Genomic DNA, 16,101 nt, shown 5'->3' with positions numbered 1-16,101 from the left:
GGTTTTGAGGCAAGCAAGGTCTGGTTTGGAGTTGATTGTGGCTGCAATGAGATAGTGAAGTAATGTTTATAGGCAACAAGGAGATATTCTATAGAGATTACTTTGCATTATGCGACAAAAATTTAAGACAGTGCATTACCCTTTGTAATATAATCCAGAGAACTCCTCAATGAAATTAGTCTTACATGCATAGAAGTTTAAACCAACATATTTTAGAATGATTTTATGGTTTTACACGTTGTCATATATTTCAACATTTATTTATGTAATGATCCTAACTAGTGTCCACAAACTTTTCTTCATAGATTTCTATTACATTATTCTATACAAAATGGCAGACCAGGTATTTATGTTGCTTTTGGTATTTGTATTATTTATGTTGTTGATTTAGTTAGAGGTTGGATTTGTTTTTAGAAATAACTTTAAAATGATACTTCAAAAGTTTGTTTGTGACTAGTTAAATGCTTGTTGGAACACTCTAATAAGCTTGCCTCAAAGTGTTGGACAGATCTTCAATGCTCACTCAACACATATTTGGTGTTACCGATTCTATTTTCTTATCGGTTTTTTGATCAAGGTTTTCTTATTTTTATGTTATTATGTGTTTTTTTAAGAATGTACCCATGGGTGTTACTGATGCTACTATGGGGGATTCAATGATATTCACTACTTTTACGGAAATGTTAACAAATGCACGAGGGAAAGACGCTGCTATGATGATGCATGAGGTAAGATTGAATATTGTCTTTATATGTTCAATTATCTTATATTCCTTATTATATTATGCTAATTTATGTTTGTGGATTGCAGGCAATCGCTAAAGTCATTCCAACCCCTATAACACCTTATAAAACATCTAAGGTAATGATAGTGGTAAAACTTGATCAATATTTTTGTGCATTTAGTTAACTTATTTCACTATATATATTTATTAATATTTGTGTTTTTACTAAGCGTGCATTTTGTTGGGATGTAGGATTCATTTATGCCCCTCAATACAACCAATGTTGGCATGCAGGGATCATTAATGCCCCCATATACATCTAATGTTATGCAAGATGTAAGATTCAACCATTTATTTATGTGAGTTTGATTATGTTATTTGTTGAGAAATCTAGGGCATATATTTAATAAAGTTTTTGCACAACGACTCCATGATTTATGAGGTGTTACGAAGAGCTACATCATGCCTTCAAATGGATCACCCCATCCATTTTTTTCTTCTTTTACATACAATACTATTTTAACAAGTAACCCAAGCCATATATTATTCCAAAACATGATGTCAAGTTACTTTTTTAGGGTTTTTATGTAATCAAGAGGCCTTTTTAGGGTTTCTTAAATTCAAACCTTAGATCATACTCTTTTCCCTTTATGTCATTCTAGAGTTTATCCCATGCCCTAGAAATCAAATCATAGGGAACAAATATCTTAATATTAAGGTTTCTAAATACTACAATATTTCTTAAAATATAAACCCATAAATTCAACCCTACTACATCTTATGATGGACCCTTTAAAATAAAATTATTATACATACCTCATGGACACCTATCTGTACTGATTAGTATTTTGGTTGCCATGATTATTTGCAACTTTACTATACATTTCATTGATCATTTGCCCCCTTCATGACCTTCTTTTAATGAGTCTTTTGAGATATTGTCATTCTATAATGGGACTTGCTTCTTCATGTGTTCATGAAACCCATGGCTCAGTCATAACAAAAATAATCTTTTTTTTCCTTTTTTTACATAAATTACATAGAATTGTGATTAGATATGTCATTATGAAGACCGAACCTAGTTACATATTTCAACATTATTCATCTGTTATTCCATCTTATTATTTATATTTGTGCCTTGCAGGATGTTTCTAGGGTGACTCCAACAAGTATACAATCTGTTGGTATAAAGGGTCATGTTATGCCATCTACACCTAGACCAGAACCCCATAACATGCCCTCTACATCAAATGTGGGTCTAGTCAGCATTCTCCCACCAGGACCAGAACAAGTTTCTTTGAGGAGTCTTATAGACTCACAAACAAGAATGTTAAGGCTCCTACCAGATATTCCTACAAATGTTCAAATCAGACAAGAACTAATTGAACAAATTCAGTTATGGGAAATGTCATTGTTGGAGAGTGTAGCTCCTGCAAGAGATCAACAGGTAAAATTATTTTATTTTTTTTATAATTTGAATTGTTATGTCTAGGATCATTATTTTAGAAATGAAAAATAGTTTCATATTTTGGTTGGGTTCTTAATAGTTCCACAATTTCATTGTAAATGCAGGAAGTAAGTGACACAATGCCTAATGTATCTATAAGGGAACCTTCCTCAATCCCTAAGACTACAACAATATCATCGGTGACCACAAAAGGAATGCAAGAAGTTACAATCTTGCTCACTTCAGAAGGAAATGTCTTGAAGGATGAAACAGGGCTGAAATTTTATCACTTTATTTTTCGTCGTGCAGAACAATTATTTGGAAATACCATCCAAATGGATTGGAGGAAACAAGCCAATGCTAAAAAAGAGGAACTATTTAAAGATGTAGTAATAGCATTTGGTAATCCTGGATTTGATAAGGAACTTATTTTACAGATTGCAAGTAAATACATGCAATCAAAGAGGTCCAATTTAAGGACAAAGTTGACAAAAAACTTGATGTATCCACATCCAGCTTGGATCATAGACCAAGCGACGTGGGATGAATTTATGAAAGATGCCAAGTTTAAGAGGAAAGTCCTCAGAAATCCAAACTATGTGCCATCTGCACAAGGAGGAGCTAAGAGACGCCTACGAGATACAAGAAAAGCAACCCAAGCTAGGGTGTCAAAAATTGGATCTCACAAATTAGGCTCTGGTGGATATAATAGTATTCGTGGTGGTATGGTAAGTGATATTTCCATCTATTATATTTTCTATTTTAGGCAAATTAACCATGGTCACGTTGAGTTAATTGTATCTTATTAGTTATTTTACCTTATAGATATGATTATCTTTGTTAATGTAGGTTCACCAGTTTCAAAAGGAAGCTTCAGAGGAAGACCTAAAATATGCTTTATTACATGGTTCCCAAGGTCTTCACCAACACATGATAAATTGAGGGGAAAAATTAATTACTGGTTATGGATCCGAGGTTAGTTGTTTATAATATTATATGAATAATGCAATAAATCAATTGGAGGTTTTAATGTTATTATAACAAGTTAAAGTGTGTTGTGTATAGGAATCAGGTGAAACATTTGGGAGTGAGCATGGGGAGGAGATACAAGCACATGATGATTTGATTGTTGCACAAAATCATCCAATAGTCATTCCTGAACCTTGGCAGGAAACCATTGTTGAATTTCAGCGAATGGGAGACAGAAATAATGAGGAGGGTGTTTAATGTGATGAGAATTCCACACCCACAATTAATGTAGCACCTCCCAAAAAGAGGACAAAAAGGATTGATATGTGTTAATTTTTAATAACTTGAATGTGCATCGCTCTAGCTTCTAAGGAGAGCACTAGGTTGTGAGGGTCCAAACATAAACTAATTATGTGCACAACAAAACAAATTTTGAAGATAATTTGTTTTTTTGAGGAGTACTTACATATTATGGGCATCACTAAGACTGTTGCAGGTCCTAACTTGTATTATTTGTTCGATTATGATCAATTTGATATGCTTATATTTGTGTTGTATGTAGATGACTTGGTCCTAAAAGTTAGTTAAAAAAACTCTATCCCATGGTGCAAGAAGAAACTGGCAAGTGAAGTTGACATGAAGGACATACACCTCATGTGTTATTTCTTGGTCTTGGAGGTTTGGCTGAGTTGAGGTGAGGTGGTCCTCGAATAGGGGTAAGTAAGCAATTAAGATTCTGAAGAAGTTTCGGATAATGGACAATAAACCATAGGCTACTTTTATGATACATATTTTGAAGTTATCAATAGATTAAGATTCAAATTTGGTTGATTCGTCAGCGTACAAAAAGTATATAGGTTCCCTAACATATCTGGTAGAATTTAGCAGTCAAATTGTTGTGTGCATGAGATCCCTTGTCTCACAAACAAGGGGGGCTCAGACACCAATTTAGTGTCCAGCTTGGCTGCTAATATATGGTTGAGCTGAGGTCGCTACAAATATGCTCCATGGTCTGAGGTATGCGAGGTACTTAAAGGGCACACTAGCACAGTGCTTTGAGCTGTTACATGCTTTAGTGGATTTTGACAGGGCCAGAGATGCAGGTGGAAGGAAGAGTGATTCATGGTTTTGTTTCAGCTTGGGTTCAAATATAATATCTTTGTTAGGATGGGATACCCATGTGTGCAAGTTGAAGAAGTCCCTTTCTGGGCTAAAGTAGCCTCCTGTGCTTGGTACTCATGGATTTATGAGTACTTACAGATTATGGGCATCACTAAGACCGTTGCAGGTCCTAAATTTTATTATTTGTTTGATTATGATAAATTTGATATGCTTATATTTGTATTGTATGTAGATTACCTGGTCCTAATAGTTAGTTTTAAAAACTCTATCCCATGATGCAATAAGAAACTGGCACCTCTGGTTTCATAGAATGAATATTTACATATAAATTTGTTATGGGTCTTCTATGAATGCATGCATTTACATTTGATCAGGTAATGACAGACCCAGATGCTCCTAGTCCAAGCGAACCCAACATGCGGGAATTGGTTCACTGGTATAATAAATTCCTACCCTTCTACTCTCTTCTATTTATACAGACAATACACTCAAAAAACAATACACTGCAAAAAATTGAAAGAGAGACACTCTAATGGTAATAATATTTGGTTATTATTACCAGCTCTGATATGCACATCGAGGTTGCAGGGTTCATATCTCCAGTTTTAGTATTCTAATATGCATGCTTGAGCTTCACAGCCTCTGCAATCTTATCAAAGTTTCTAGTGCATATTAGACTAGATAGGTCTAATTTTATTTGGTAGTGCTCACATTCAATTATAGCTTGATGGTGTCTAAATAATGGCACCGGTTTAGATCGTGTTGTGCCATTGTCCATATTCAATGAACTCACTACCTTTGTCCATATTCAATGTACTCAGTGCTGCCACAAAATGGCACATACATAGAAGCTGAGTCATTCCCATCCTCACATAGAGTTGCCAACACTTCCTCTTCCTCCTTTTGCATTTGTACTATCACCACTTCATTGCATATTTGCCACACCATACTATTTAGTATTTTTATATGGGCCAATACACTATCCTAGTCATCCCAGCTGTATAATGCATAGTTGTACCGTTTTAACACTAACATAGGCACCAGAAGCTATGCTACTAGAAAGGATTAAAAGTAAAGTAGGATGCTAAGACCTTAATGTCTTTGCATGTCAAACACTATGTAATAAATATTTAGGTTTGCACATGGAGTTCATAGGTTCAAGGGTAAAACATTAAGATCTGTGGCTAGCCCTAATAGATTCAAGGTTTTTTGCTTTTGGACTGTAACACTATCTAAGAAACATTTTGTTTGCTCATTGAGTCTATTGATTCAAAGTTAAAATCAATATTATCTAATAAAGAGTTTCTTTTTAGCAAGAGCTAATAGATTCAAGGTTAAAACATTCAAGTCTGCAACTAGAGTTAATAACTTAATAGATCCATCTTCAAGGTTAAGACATCTTTTTTTTTGGCCTAGGAAACACTATCTAATAAATATTCAGTTCGAAATAATAGTCTTTGTACAATCAAGTATTATTTAATAAATATTTTGACTATTTTCAAAAACCTAGCGATCATATATTCACTTTTAAAACATTAAAATAACAGTTTTTGTCTTGTCAAAATACCATATAATTGGTACTAGAGAATAATAGATTCAAATTTTTTAATATGAGGTTTGCACATAGTTATTATTTTATTCTGGTTAACCAAAATAGATCTGGTGAAAATGGATCTATTATTTATGGTAGTTCTTTAAATTTGGTATCTCAGTGAACTTTGCACCCAGCTTAAAAATAGATTGATAAAGATGGATATAATGTTGGTTGGTATTGGTAATGGGAGTTTATTCATAGTTTTTCTTATAATTTGGTATCTCTTTGAGGTTTGCAGCTGGTTGATGGATAGATCATAGTTCAGTTGGATCTACTCTAATTTTCATCTGGCTTTAATACATCATGGATGGCTTTAATACATCATGGATTTTTGTGGACTTTAATGGTTAAGAAAATTCTATCATAGTGTATTAGGTTAAGATGGTTTATTTATTTATTTTCTCCTGTATTTTTCTTAAGTTGATATATTCTTTGAGATTAAGATGCTTTTTTAATAGGTTTGATGAAGATTAATGTATTCTAGTTTACTAGGTTAATATTTTTTGTTTTAGTAATTTTTTTGTTCTCATCATCTTAAAGATAACATGAAGTTAAGATGAATCATTTTAGGTCTAAACTTTTTTGGTTTTAGGTTTAGTTAAGATTAGTCTCTTCTAGCTTGTGAGGTTAATTTGTTTTGTTTTACTTTTTTACTTTTTTTAATTGTTTTACTTTTTTAGTTGTTTTTACCTAAGCTGATAAACTCTTGAACCGAGATTTTTTGTCATTTTTTTTAAATACTGACTTTTAAGCATTGAGGTGTGATATTTTCGAGGTTTAGATAGATTTATACTATCTTTAGGTTAGATTAAATGGAACTAATATTCTTACGGATTAGATAGATTTGTACATTCTTATGTTAGAATAAATGGAACTATGTTGGATTCTACTAGGCTATTTACAGTTGTTTTAAGATAATGGTCAATAAGTTGAATAAATAATAATTTTTGTTTTTGTATTGGTGATCTCACTCAGGATAGTGACTGATATTCCTAGAGCCACAGATGCAGCTCAAGGCCAACTAGCCTTTTCACTTGGTGGATTGTGTGGATTACATAGTACTTAGCCTTCGTTCCTTCTATTTTTAACAATTCAAAATGCTGTTTAATTTCATTATTTTATCTCAGTGGTTGAGTTTACAAGTTTTTGCAGGGCATGAAATAGATATGTTGTGATTTGTGACATGATGCACTTTCTATCCCATTAACTATTTTGGTCATCTTTTTTTTGGCATGTTTTGTAATACTAAGTACTTTTCTTGTCTATCAACGGAAATCATGAAGTTCAATGCGTGCAAAGGAGTATGCTTCTGGATACCCTTGCAAAATAATTAGCTCCAGGAACGATCAGATTCAATGCTAAAGTTGTTTCCATTCAACAATCTACAGATTTTTCTTTAACTATAGTAAAACTGGGAGATGGAACGCTTATCAAAGCTAAGGTAGCATCTTAAATCCAAACTTTTGACTCCCATTTGAAGTAGTAAAACTTGGGCGTAATTCTGAAAAATTACCTGGTAGTTATGCCACAATAAGCCTTCTAAAGCTGAAGTAGAATAATTACATATCCTTGGAATGTAACAATGTAACAGAGTGTTGAGCCCCTCTAGAGACATCCTTCTATAGACTTTGATTCTCAAATGATATTTGAGGCATCCTTGTTCTGCTATGTCTTTTACCTGTTTTCTATGGAATGGGGATGAGAACAGGAATGCCACAAATATCATTTGATGCATATCCAGTTTTGTGGGAACGGCTCATTGGATGTCGCTGGGACATCCCCTACATGAAGGGACCATTCTTAGGATATTCCCAACAAGAAAGGAACTAGTCTACCATTCCTGAAATTTGGTTCTATGTTGGAGCCATTGGTGAAATTCATTTGCTTGCAAATTCTTGCTGGAAGATAGAGTCATCAACCTTTGGCCCATTACAATGTCAACCTGCAAAAACAATTAAAGCATTGGATAAAGATGCACCCTTTATACTACAACAAACCTTTCATAGGTTGTTTGAGACAAATAAAATGCAAGCTGATTTGAGTTCACGATTATATATCCATAAATAGAAGTTCCTCCTCAACTGTACATTGTATATATTATAACCACTGACATAATGATGGGATGATCTGGTGAGAAGCCTTCATTAACTGAATTACATTATGTTATATGGAAGTGTCTTGATTTACTATCGAGTACTCACATGTATGTTTAAGGTTAAAAAATTAGTAAACTGCATTCAAATGCATGCTAGTCACATTATTTTCTGCTAGACAATTATACTGCAGATAAGTAGGCATTGTGTTGCTGGACAATTGTTCAACTTATGAATAATTACAGGTAACCAAAAAATTTGGTTTCTTTGGTAGAGGACTATTTAGCAGAAAATGAAAATAGATTGCTAGTCTTTGCTTTCAGCTAGGACTAACATCCTTTGAGTTTTCTTCGATCTTCAAGACAAACTATTTCCATTGTTAAAACTTAAATAGATATAAGGTAGAGGATAGGCAATATTTAGCTGGCCAGAGGCCAAGACTACTTTATGTAACCCAAAGTATAATCGTGAACAACTATAGCTTGTATTGAAACACTTGCATATAGGCAATGAAGCACATAAAGTTACATCGTAAGTTGCACATGTACATAATCAAAATGTTTGCTATTAAATAATTTAATAATCAATACACATTTTAGCCTAGGAGACCATGACCATATACAACGATGAGAATAGAAAAATTATTTCCCAACTTAATATTCAACCTCGGTTTGATTTTCTTGTTTATAATCCAGGGAACCATGGTAAGAAGGCCTGTAGATCCAGAGGAGGAGCTCAGAATGATGGCTCAAGATGTTCGTGGTTATGTGGAAGTTGTTCTGAATAGTCTTGTTGCAAATGTTCCCAAAGTAAGACATCCATGTGGATGAGCACACAATACAACCATACAGAATCTCAGTGTTTATTCAGTCCATGATACTTGAATTGATGATTTGATGATTTGTAGGCTGTGGTGCTTTGTCAAGTTGAGAAAGCCAAGGATGAAATGATAACCCAACTTTATAGCTCAGTCAGGTAAGGTTTAATGACAAAATGTGGTTAACGTACGTCAATAATTAGTTTGATTGTTTTCCCATTTCTGTATTTTGCCAGACTGATTTTGATTTTCACTTGAAATTAGGTCTCTTGGGACTTTACGAAAGTAGTGTTTTTTGTCATCCTATGTAGGTGTAGTAGACACCTGTTGATTGGAGCACTATACATTTGAGCTTTTGGGGTGCCTTTTCAACTTTTTGTTTAAAAAGGTCCTACATGGATTTAAACTTGGATCGATCCCAAGAGAACTTTTGACTTATCAATTCTATTTTCCAATGTTGATATGTATGTAGTGTGGGCTCAGTAGCAACACCTTTTAACCTCAATATCAATGACAATGGAGCAACTATGAGCCCTTTTTTGGTTCCTTTTTATCAGCACTCTGTTTTACTCATTTATGTCTCTTTATTTTGAATTTTAATTTAATTTAATTTTGAATTTATAGACAAACTATGTTATTGGTTGTTTTGATCAATACTGGTTTGCTTTTCCTACTTTTGTTGGCATTTTCCTTGTTGAATTGGCGAGGGTTCAGTATTTTTCCACTTATATTTATTTGAATTTTAATTTAGTTTAATTTTGAATTTATAGACAGACTATGTTATTGGTTTTTTTTATCCATACTGGTTTGCTTTTCCTGTTTCTGTTGGCATTTTCCTGATTGAATTGGCGAGGGTTCCATGTTTTTCCACTTCTATTTATTTGTTTCCTTCTTATTTACTAATTGGGATTTTGTTTGTTGTAGTATTCATGGGCAATGTGAAGTTATCATGTTTGATGTTACTGCACAATTGACTTACAAGAATGTCCCAACCTGGTACAGAGATCTTTGCAGGTATCTCTTTTGCAGAGGGGTTGGATCTCTAAGTAGAAATGAAGGTTCCTTAATTGTGTGGTGGCACAACTACCTGAATCGATTAGCTAAATATCTTTGTGAATTTTAGGGTGTGTGAGAAAATTCCTATTGTTCTTTGTGGAAACAAGGTTGATGTGAAGAATAGGCAAGTGAAAGCTAAGCAAGTTACTTCTCATAGAAAGAAGAATCTTCAGTACTATGAGATATCTGCAAAAGGTAACTACAACTTTGAGAAGCCATTCCTGTACTTGGCACAAAAGCTCTCAGGGTGAGCCTTTAATCTAGTTTCTAATGCTCCCTAATATGAATGTTATATTAAAAAATTTGCATTGATTCTATAATGGGTTATTTTTATAGGGATCCAAACCTTCATTTTGTGGAGTCACCTGCTCTTCCTCCTCCTGAGGTTCAGATAGACCTTGCAACCCAGCAGCAGTAAGTAGAATGCTATTTTCTTATTATTTTTTGTTAACTTTTATTGAAATAATTTGTTCCATTTCTAAAAGATTGAAACTTTGGCTTACAATCTTTTATGTTGTCAGGTACGAGGCAAAACTTGTAGCAGCTACGGCCCAACCCCTTCCAGATGACGATGATGATGCTTTTGCATATTTAGGGATTGGTGGATTCAATTAGTTTTGTATCATTGGAGTTTGCTCTTGAGTTCCGACATTTAATTTTGATTTGTATTTGGGGCTTAGAATAGCATTATCACATCTCTCTGTATGTGATTTGGGTACTGTGCAGATGTTTTCATCAGTGGAGTTGGCTAAGCTATCTTAGTTCAACTCCATTACAGAGCTATTTTTATATGCTAAGACAGTTTTTTCCGTTATATACTCTTGCACATTTTGCACAAGAACTTTTTGTACTCTTCAAATATTTCAAAAATGCTCATGTGCCTTTCGTTGTGTACTATTGGGGGAAATGCTAGTTGTGATGATTGTTGCTTGTAAGATATTATGGCTTGTTAAAACTTTCTCTGAAAATTCTAGCTATGTCTGAGGATTTATTTTAACTCTGAAATTGGTTTACATAAAGCTTGTACAATGAACAGTTTACCTGCTAGACTATCAGAATAAATGATATTATAAAGTAAGCGCTAATACCTTGTATACGGGCCAAATCCTCCCTTTGCAATATTGTTTTCATCCGGGACACTTTTTGTTGTAACTATCAATGTTTCCGTGGTAAAAACTATTGGTTGACCCTACTTATAGCCTCTATTTCCATTCGGGGCTCTACAGATTGCAATTTCTACAATGCAAACTTGCAATTTCTAACTTCAATTAGAAGTCATGCAACATCCGTATGGAAAAAATATTGTATTCGCAATAACATCAAGAGGAAAGAAAGATGCATGTCCTCTAGAATGGATCTTCACACTGAGACCAATGCTAATGGTGTTGAGAAACTACTGTGCAATGGAATAAACAATGTTGAGGTGCAGAACAAATATATTTTGCCTCCCCAGGAGCAACCCAACATGTCTTAGGTATCTTTCTATGAGAGCATTCCAGTGGTGGATCTGAAACACCTGGATGGCCCTAGCAGAACCACTGTCATACAACAAATCCAATGTGCATGTCAGGAGGATGGCTTTTTCCAGGTACAACCTTCAATCTCCAATGTCCCAAGTTATGATTCTTTTTGTGGAAGGGATGGGATTCATGAGGCTTTGAATTTTGAATCTCATGATATTGCGATATAAACTGTTTTGAAGATTTGAATTTTGAATCTCATAATATCTCTCAATAAACTTCCAAAATCTCAATTATGAACAATAATTCTTAAAAAAAATTATGTTCAAATTCAGTATTAATATGGTTGAAGCTGCATGATATGAACAGATAGTGAACCACAGGGTACCAGAGAGGGTGATGAAAAACATGATGGGAATCGCCAAAGAATTCTTCAAAATGCTGATGGAAGATCATGCATGCCTCTATTCAGAGGATCCAAAGCAACCGGCTCAACTTGCTACAAGCTTCAATATTCACAAAGATGAAGTCCTTAACTAGAGGGACTATCTGAGACACCCTTGTTTCCCATTACATGAAATCATCGACTCTTGGCCTAAAAAACCTACAGCCTATAGGTAGCCATTAAACCTTATGTCAACCATTAAAGCAGAAATCATAACTCGTTTGGCTTAATATAATATTGAAGCTTTTGTTACAGGGAAATTGCAGGCAAGTACACTGTGGAGGTGAGGGCACTGTGTTTAAGGCTGTTGGCTGCAATTTCTTAACCTCTAGGACTCCATTTTGATTACTTGAATAATATTTTTGGGGAACACAAACAACTATTACTTGTAAATTACTATCCACCATGCCCAAACCCAGATGTTACCCTTGCTTTAAGAAGCCATTCAGACGCAGGTGGCATCATTGTTCTAATGCAAGGTGATGTCAGCGGTTTGCAAGTACTTAGAAAAGGAAAGTGGGTTGCTGTAGAACCCATTGCTAATGCCTTTGTTATCAAACATAATAAGCAAGTCTTCCTTCGTTAAAATCAAAATAATTCACAGGCTACATAAGAAACCTCACAAGCTTTTGATAAGTGATCAGTTAAAGAATATTTGTGATGAGTCTGTTCAGAGTATTAATTTTCAATAATGATCAAAAATATTTTGAAAAAGAAGTTAAAATAACTGGACGGGCATAAAAACGTTCCATTACAGACCGTTCAATCGAAAGAATACTCACTCTATAATACTGTGTAATCCAGTTCTAGATATCATACTCACTCTATAATACTGCATAATCCAGTTGAGCGATGAAGCTATATTTTTTATAACATGATTGAAGCATAAAACTAACCCATACCTACCACTAACGAAATTCCTAAAATCTTGTACAGTTGATAACTGTGGCTATCAAGCCTGCCTAGGTATTCTTGTGGGTATGTTGTCTGTCGAACACATAAAGGTATCGCCATTTCATTAATTGGGCTCTCGATTGATTTCTGCATAAAGATTCGCATTGTCTAAATCTAAAGTTGTTTCCATTCAAAAGTCTACATATTCTTCTTTAATTATAGTAAAACTGGGAGATGGAACGCTTATCAAAGCTAAAGTAGCATCTTAAATCCAAATTTCTGACTCCCATTTGAAGTAGTAAAACTTGGGCATAAATTTAGTAATGAATTGAATCCCCTCTTACTAAACAAAGGTAATATTAATAACCCATATGCGTTGGTTCCTATCAGACAGGAATTTCTGTGGTGGTTTCTCTCATACACGAGTACTATTTCTGAACTTTGAATGTGAAACTACTTTGAAAGAACATTCAAAATGATTTTATTTATTTATTTTTAAATAATTTTTTATATTGTCTCTAGAGAGACAATAGTTTGAATTATGGACATATAGTCTCTATAGAGACAATATGTTTTTAATCTCAGCTATTGTCTCTAAAAAGACAAAAATGTAATTGTCTCTAAAGAGACACAAATGAAGTTGTCTCTAGAGAGACAAATGAAATTGTCTCTAGAGAGACAAATCAAATTGTCTCTTAATAGACAATAATTCTTGTCTTTATAGAGACAATAATAATATGTGTTCTATATTGTCTTTATAGAGACAAATTTTTGAGACATTATATTTTGAGACACCCGCTTAGAGACAATATTTAAGATAATACACAAGTTTTTTTTTGTCTTAAGTTAAGACAATTGACCCAAATATTGTCTTAAAACCCCCCTACATGTAGTAGTGGATGTTGTCAAAAAAACATAATATTAAAAAATAATAAAGTAATAAATATTTTAACAAATTTAAAAATACTAATAAAAAAAAGTTAATGCCGATCCTAAATAAAATGCTTCAATTTCTACCTTAATTTTATATCATCTTTATATTGTATGATGTGTAATTCATTCTATGTTTAGTTTGATGTGTGTTGTGTGTGTGAACTATAAATAAAATATTTCAATGTCCATAATAAATAACATAATTTTACACTCATCATCTGCTCATAATTGAGAAAAGGATTATTGGAGGATGGAAAGCTTATTATCTGTGGATTTAGAGTAAAAAACAACTCCTCATTGAGACTCTATTCACCACTGTTATTTTATATGTATGTGAGGTGTTATTGTATATGTATGTGAGGTTTAGGCTTGTAGTATATCGAGATGATTTAAAATAAATTTAAAATCTATAGCCTCAAGAATAAAGGAGATATTCGCTATCCTATCCTCTTGATCGAAGCTAGCTTTTACCCCATTGAAATTGACAAAATGTGTTTAACTTAATATTATTACTAGTAAATAAAATTGTATTAAGTGTTTTTTATAATTTAGTATAAGGGAGATGTTGTCACAAAACATTATATTAAAAAATAATAAAGTAATAAATATATTAACAAATTGAAAATAGTCATAAAAAAAAAGCTAACCCGGATCATAAATAAAATACTTCAATTTCTAATTTAATTTTATATCATCTTTATATCGCATGATGAGGAATTCATTCTATGTTTAGTTTGATATGTATGTTGCGTGCATGTGAACAATAAATAAAATGATTCAATGTCCATATTAAATAACATAATTTTACACTCATCATTAGCTCATAATTGAGAAAAGGATTATTGTACGATGGAAATCTTATTATCTCTAGATTTGGAGTAAAAAAAAAGCTTCTCTTTGAGATTTTGATCACCATTGTTATTTTATGTGTATTTGAGGTGTAGGTTTGCAGTATATCCATAGATTCATGGAGGAATATCGATAATATTTAAAAGAAATTTATAATCTACAACCTCAAGATTAAAAGATAATATTCCTTATCCTATCCTCTTGATTGAAGCTAGCTTTTACCCCATTGAAATTGAGAAAATGTGTTTAACCTAATATTATTCCGAGTTAATAAAATTGTATTAAGTGTGCTCTGTAATTATTATAAGGGAGATGTCGTCACAAAACATTATATTCAAAATAATTAGGTAATAAATATATTAAAAAATTGAAAAGTAGTAATAAAAAAAAGTTAATGCCGATCATAAATAAATTACTTCAATTTCTACCTTAATTTTATATCATCTTTATATTGCATGATTTGTAATTCATTCTATGTTTAGTTTGATATGTGCATTGTGTGTGTGAACTATAAATAAAATATTTCAATGTCGATATTAAATAACATAATTTTACACTCATCATGAGCTCATAATTTGGAAAAGGGTTATTGGAGGATGGAAAACTTATTATCTCTGGATCTGGAGTAAAAAAATGCTCCTCTTTCAGACTCTCATCACCATTGTTATTTTATATGTATGTGAGGTGTTGTTGTTTATGTGTGTGAGGTGTAGTGTTGTAGTATATCCATAGATTCATGGAGGAATATCCAGATGATTTAAAATAAATTTATAATCTACAACCTGAAGCTTAAAGGAAATATTCTCTATCCCATCCTCTTGATCGAAGCTAGCTTTTACCCCATTAAAATTGAGAAAATGTTTTAAAGGTAATATTATTCCTAGTTAATAAAATTGTATTAAGTGTGCTCTATAATTTATTATAATGGAGATGTTGTCACAAAACATTATATTAAGAGATAACAAAATAATAAACATATTAAAAATTTGTAAAATAGTAATAAAAAAAAGTTAATGCTGATCATAAATTAAATACTTCAATTTCTACCTTAATTTTATACCTTCTTTGTATTTCACGATGTGTAATTCATTCTATGTTTAGTTTGATATGTGTGTTGGGTATGTGTGAACTATAAATAAAATATTTCAATATCCATATTAAAAAATATAATTTTACACTCATCATGAGCTCATAATTGAGAAAAGGATTATGTGACGATGGAAAACTTATTATCTCTGGATTTGGAGTAAAAAAAAAACTCCTCTTTGAGATTCTCGTCATCACTGTTATTTTATATGTATGTGAGTTGTTATTGTATATGTATGTGAGGTGTAGGGTTATAGCATATCCATAGATTAACAGAGGAATATCGAGATGATTTAAAAGAAATTTATAATCTACAACCTCAAATTAAAAGGAAATATTCCCTATCCTATCCTCTTGATCGAAGCTAGCTTTTAGCCCATTGGAATTGAAAAAATGTGTTTTAACATAATATTATTCCTAGTTAATAAAATTGTATTAAGTGTGCTCTATAATTTAGTATAAGGGAGATTCTCTCACAAAACAATATATTCAAAAATAATAAAGTAATAAATATATTAAGCAATTGAAAAATAGTAATTAAGAAAAAGTTAATGATGATCATAAATAAAATACTTCAATTTCTACCTTAATTTTATATCATCCTTATATTAC

At 32.6% G+C, this 16,101-nt stretch overlaps 1 protein-coding gene across 1 annotated transcript; it reads left to right on the top strand.

Annotated features, from left to right (window-relative positions):
* Positions 1 to 680: 680 nt before the first annotated feature.
* Positions 681 to 10,437, top strand: LOC149230069 (GTP-binding nuclear protein Ran1B-like). The gene is made up of 8 exons (XM_089381195.1): positions 681 to 728; positions 811 to 861; positions 8,645 to 8,758; positions 8,857 to 8,924; positions 9,691 to 9,780; positions 9,890 to 10,069; positions 10,159 to 10,236; positions 10,344 to 10,437. The coding sequence occupies exons 1-8, from the start codon at positions 681 to 683 to the stop codon at positions 10,435 to 10,437; spliced, it is 723 nt and encodes a 240-aa protein (XP_089237321.1).
* The last annotated feature ends 5,664 nt before the right edge of the window (positions 10,438 to 16,101 follow it).

This window comes from Pinus tabuliformis, chromosome J, assembly GCF_031772625.1.
Source record: "Pinus tabuliformis cultivar Carrire ecotype Pingquan chromosome J, CPIR1, whole genome shotgun sequence".
Classification (NCBI taxonomy): Eukaryota; Viridiplantae; Streptophyta; class Pinopsida; order Pinales; family Pinaceae; genus Pinus; species Pinus tabuliformis.
Note: the sequence above shows the minus strand (reverse complement) of the source record. Positions and strands in the feature narration are given on the sequence as shown.

Coding starts and splice junctions, on each gene's coding strand:
- LOC149230069 (XM_089381195.1), top strand. CDS start 681: ATGTTAACAAATGCACGAGGGAAAGACGCTGCTATGATGATGCATGAG. Junction 10,070..10,158: donor TTGGCACAAAAGCTCTCAGG/GTGAGCCTTTAA, acceptor TTATTTTTATAG/GGATCCAAACCTTCATTTTG. Junction 10,237..10,343: donor GACCTTGCAACCCAGCAGCA/GTAAGTAGAATG, acceptor TTATGTTGTCAG/GTACGAGGCAAAACTTGTAG.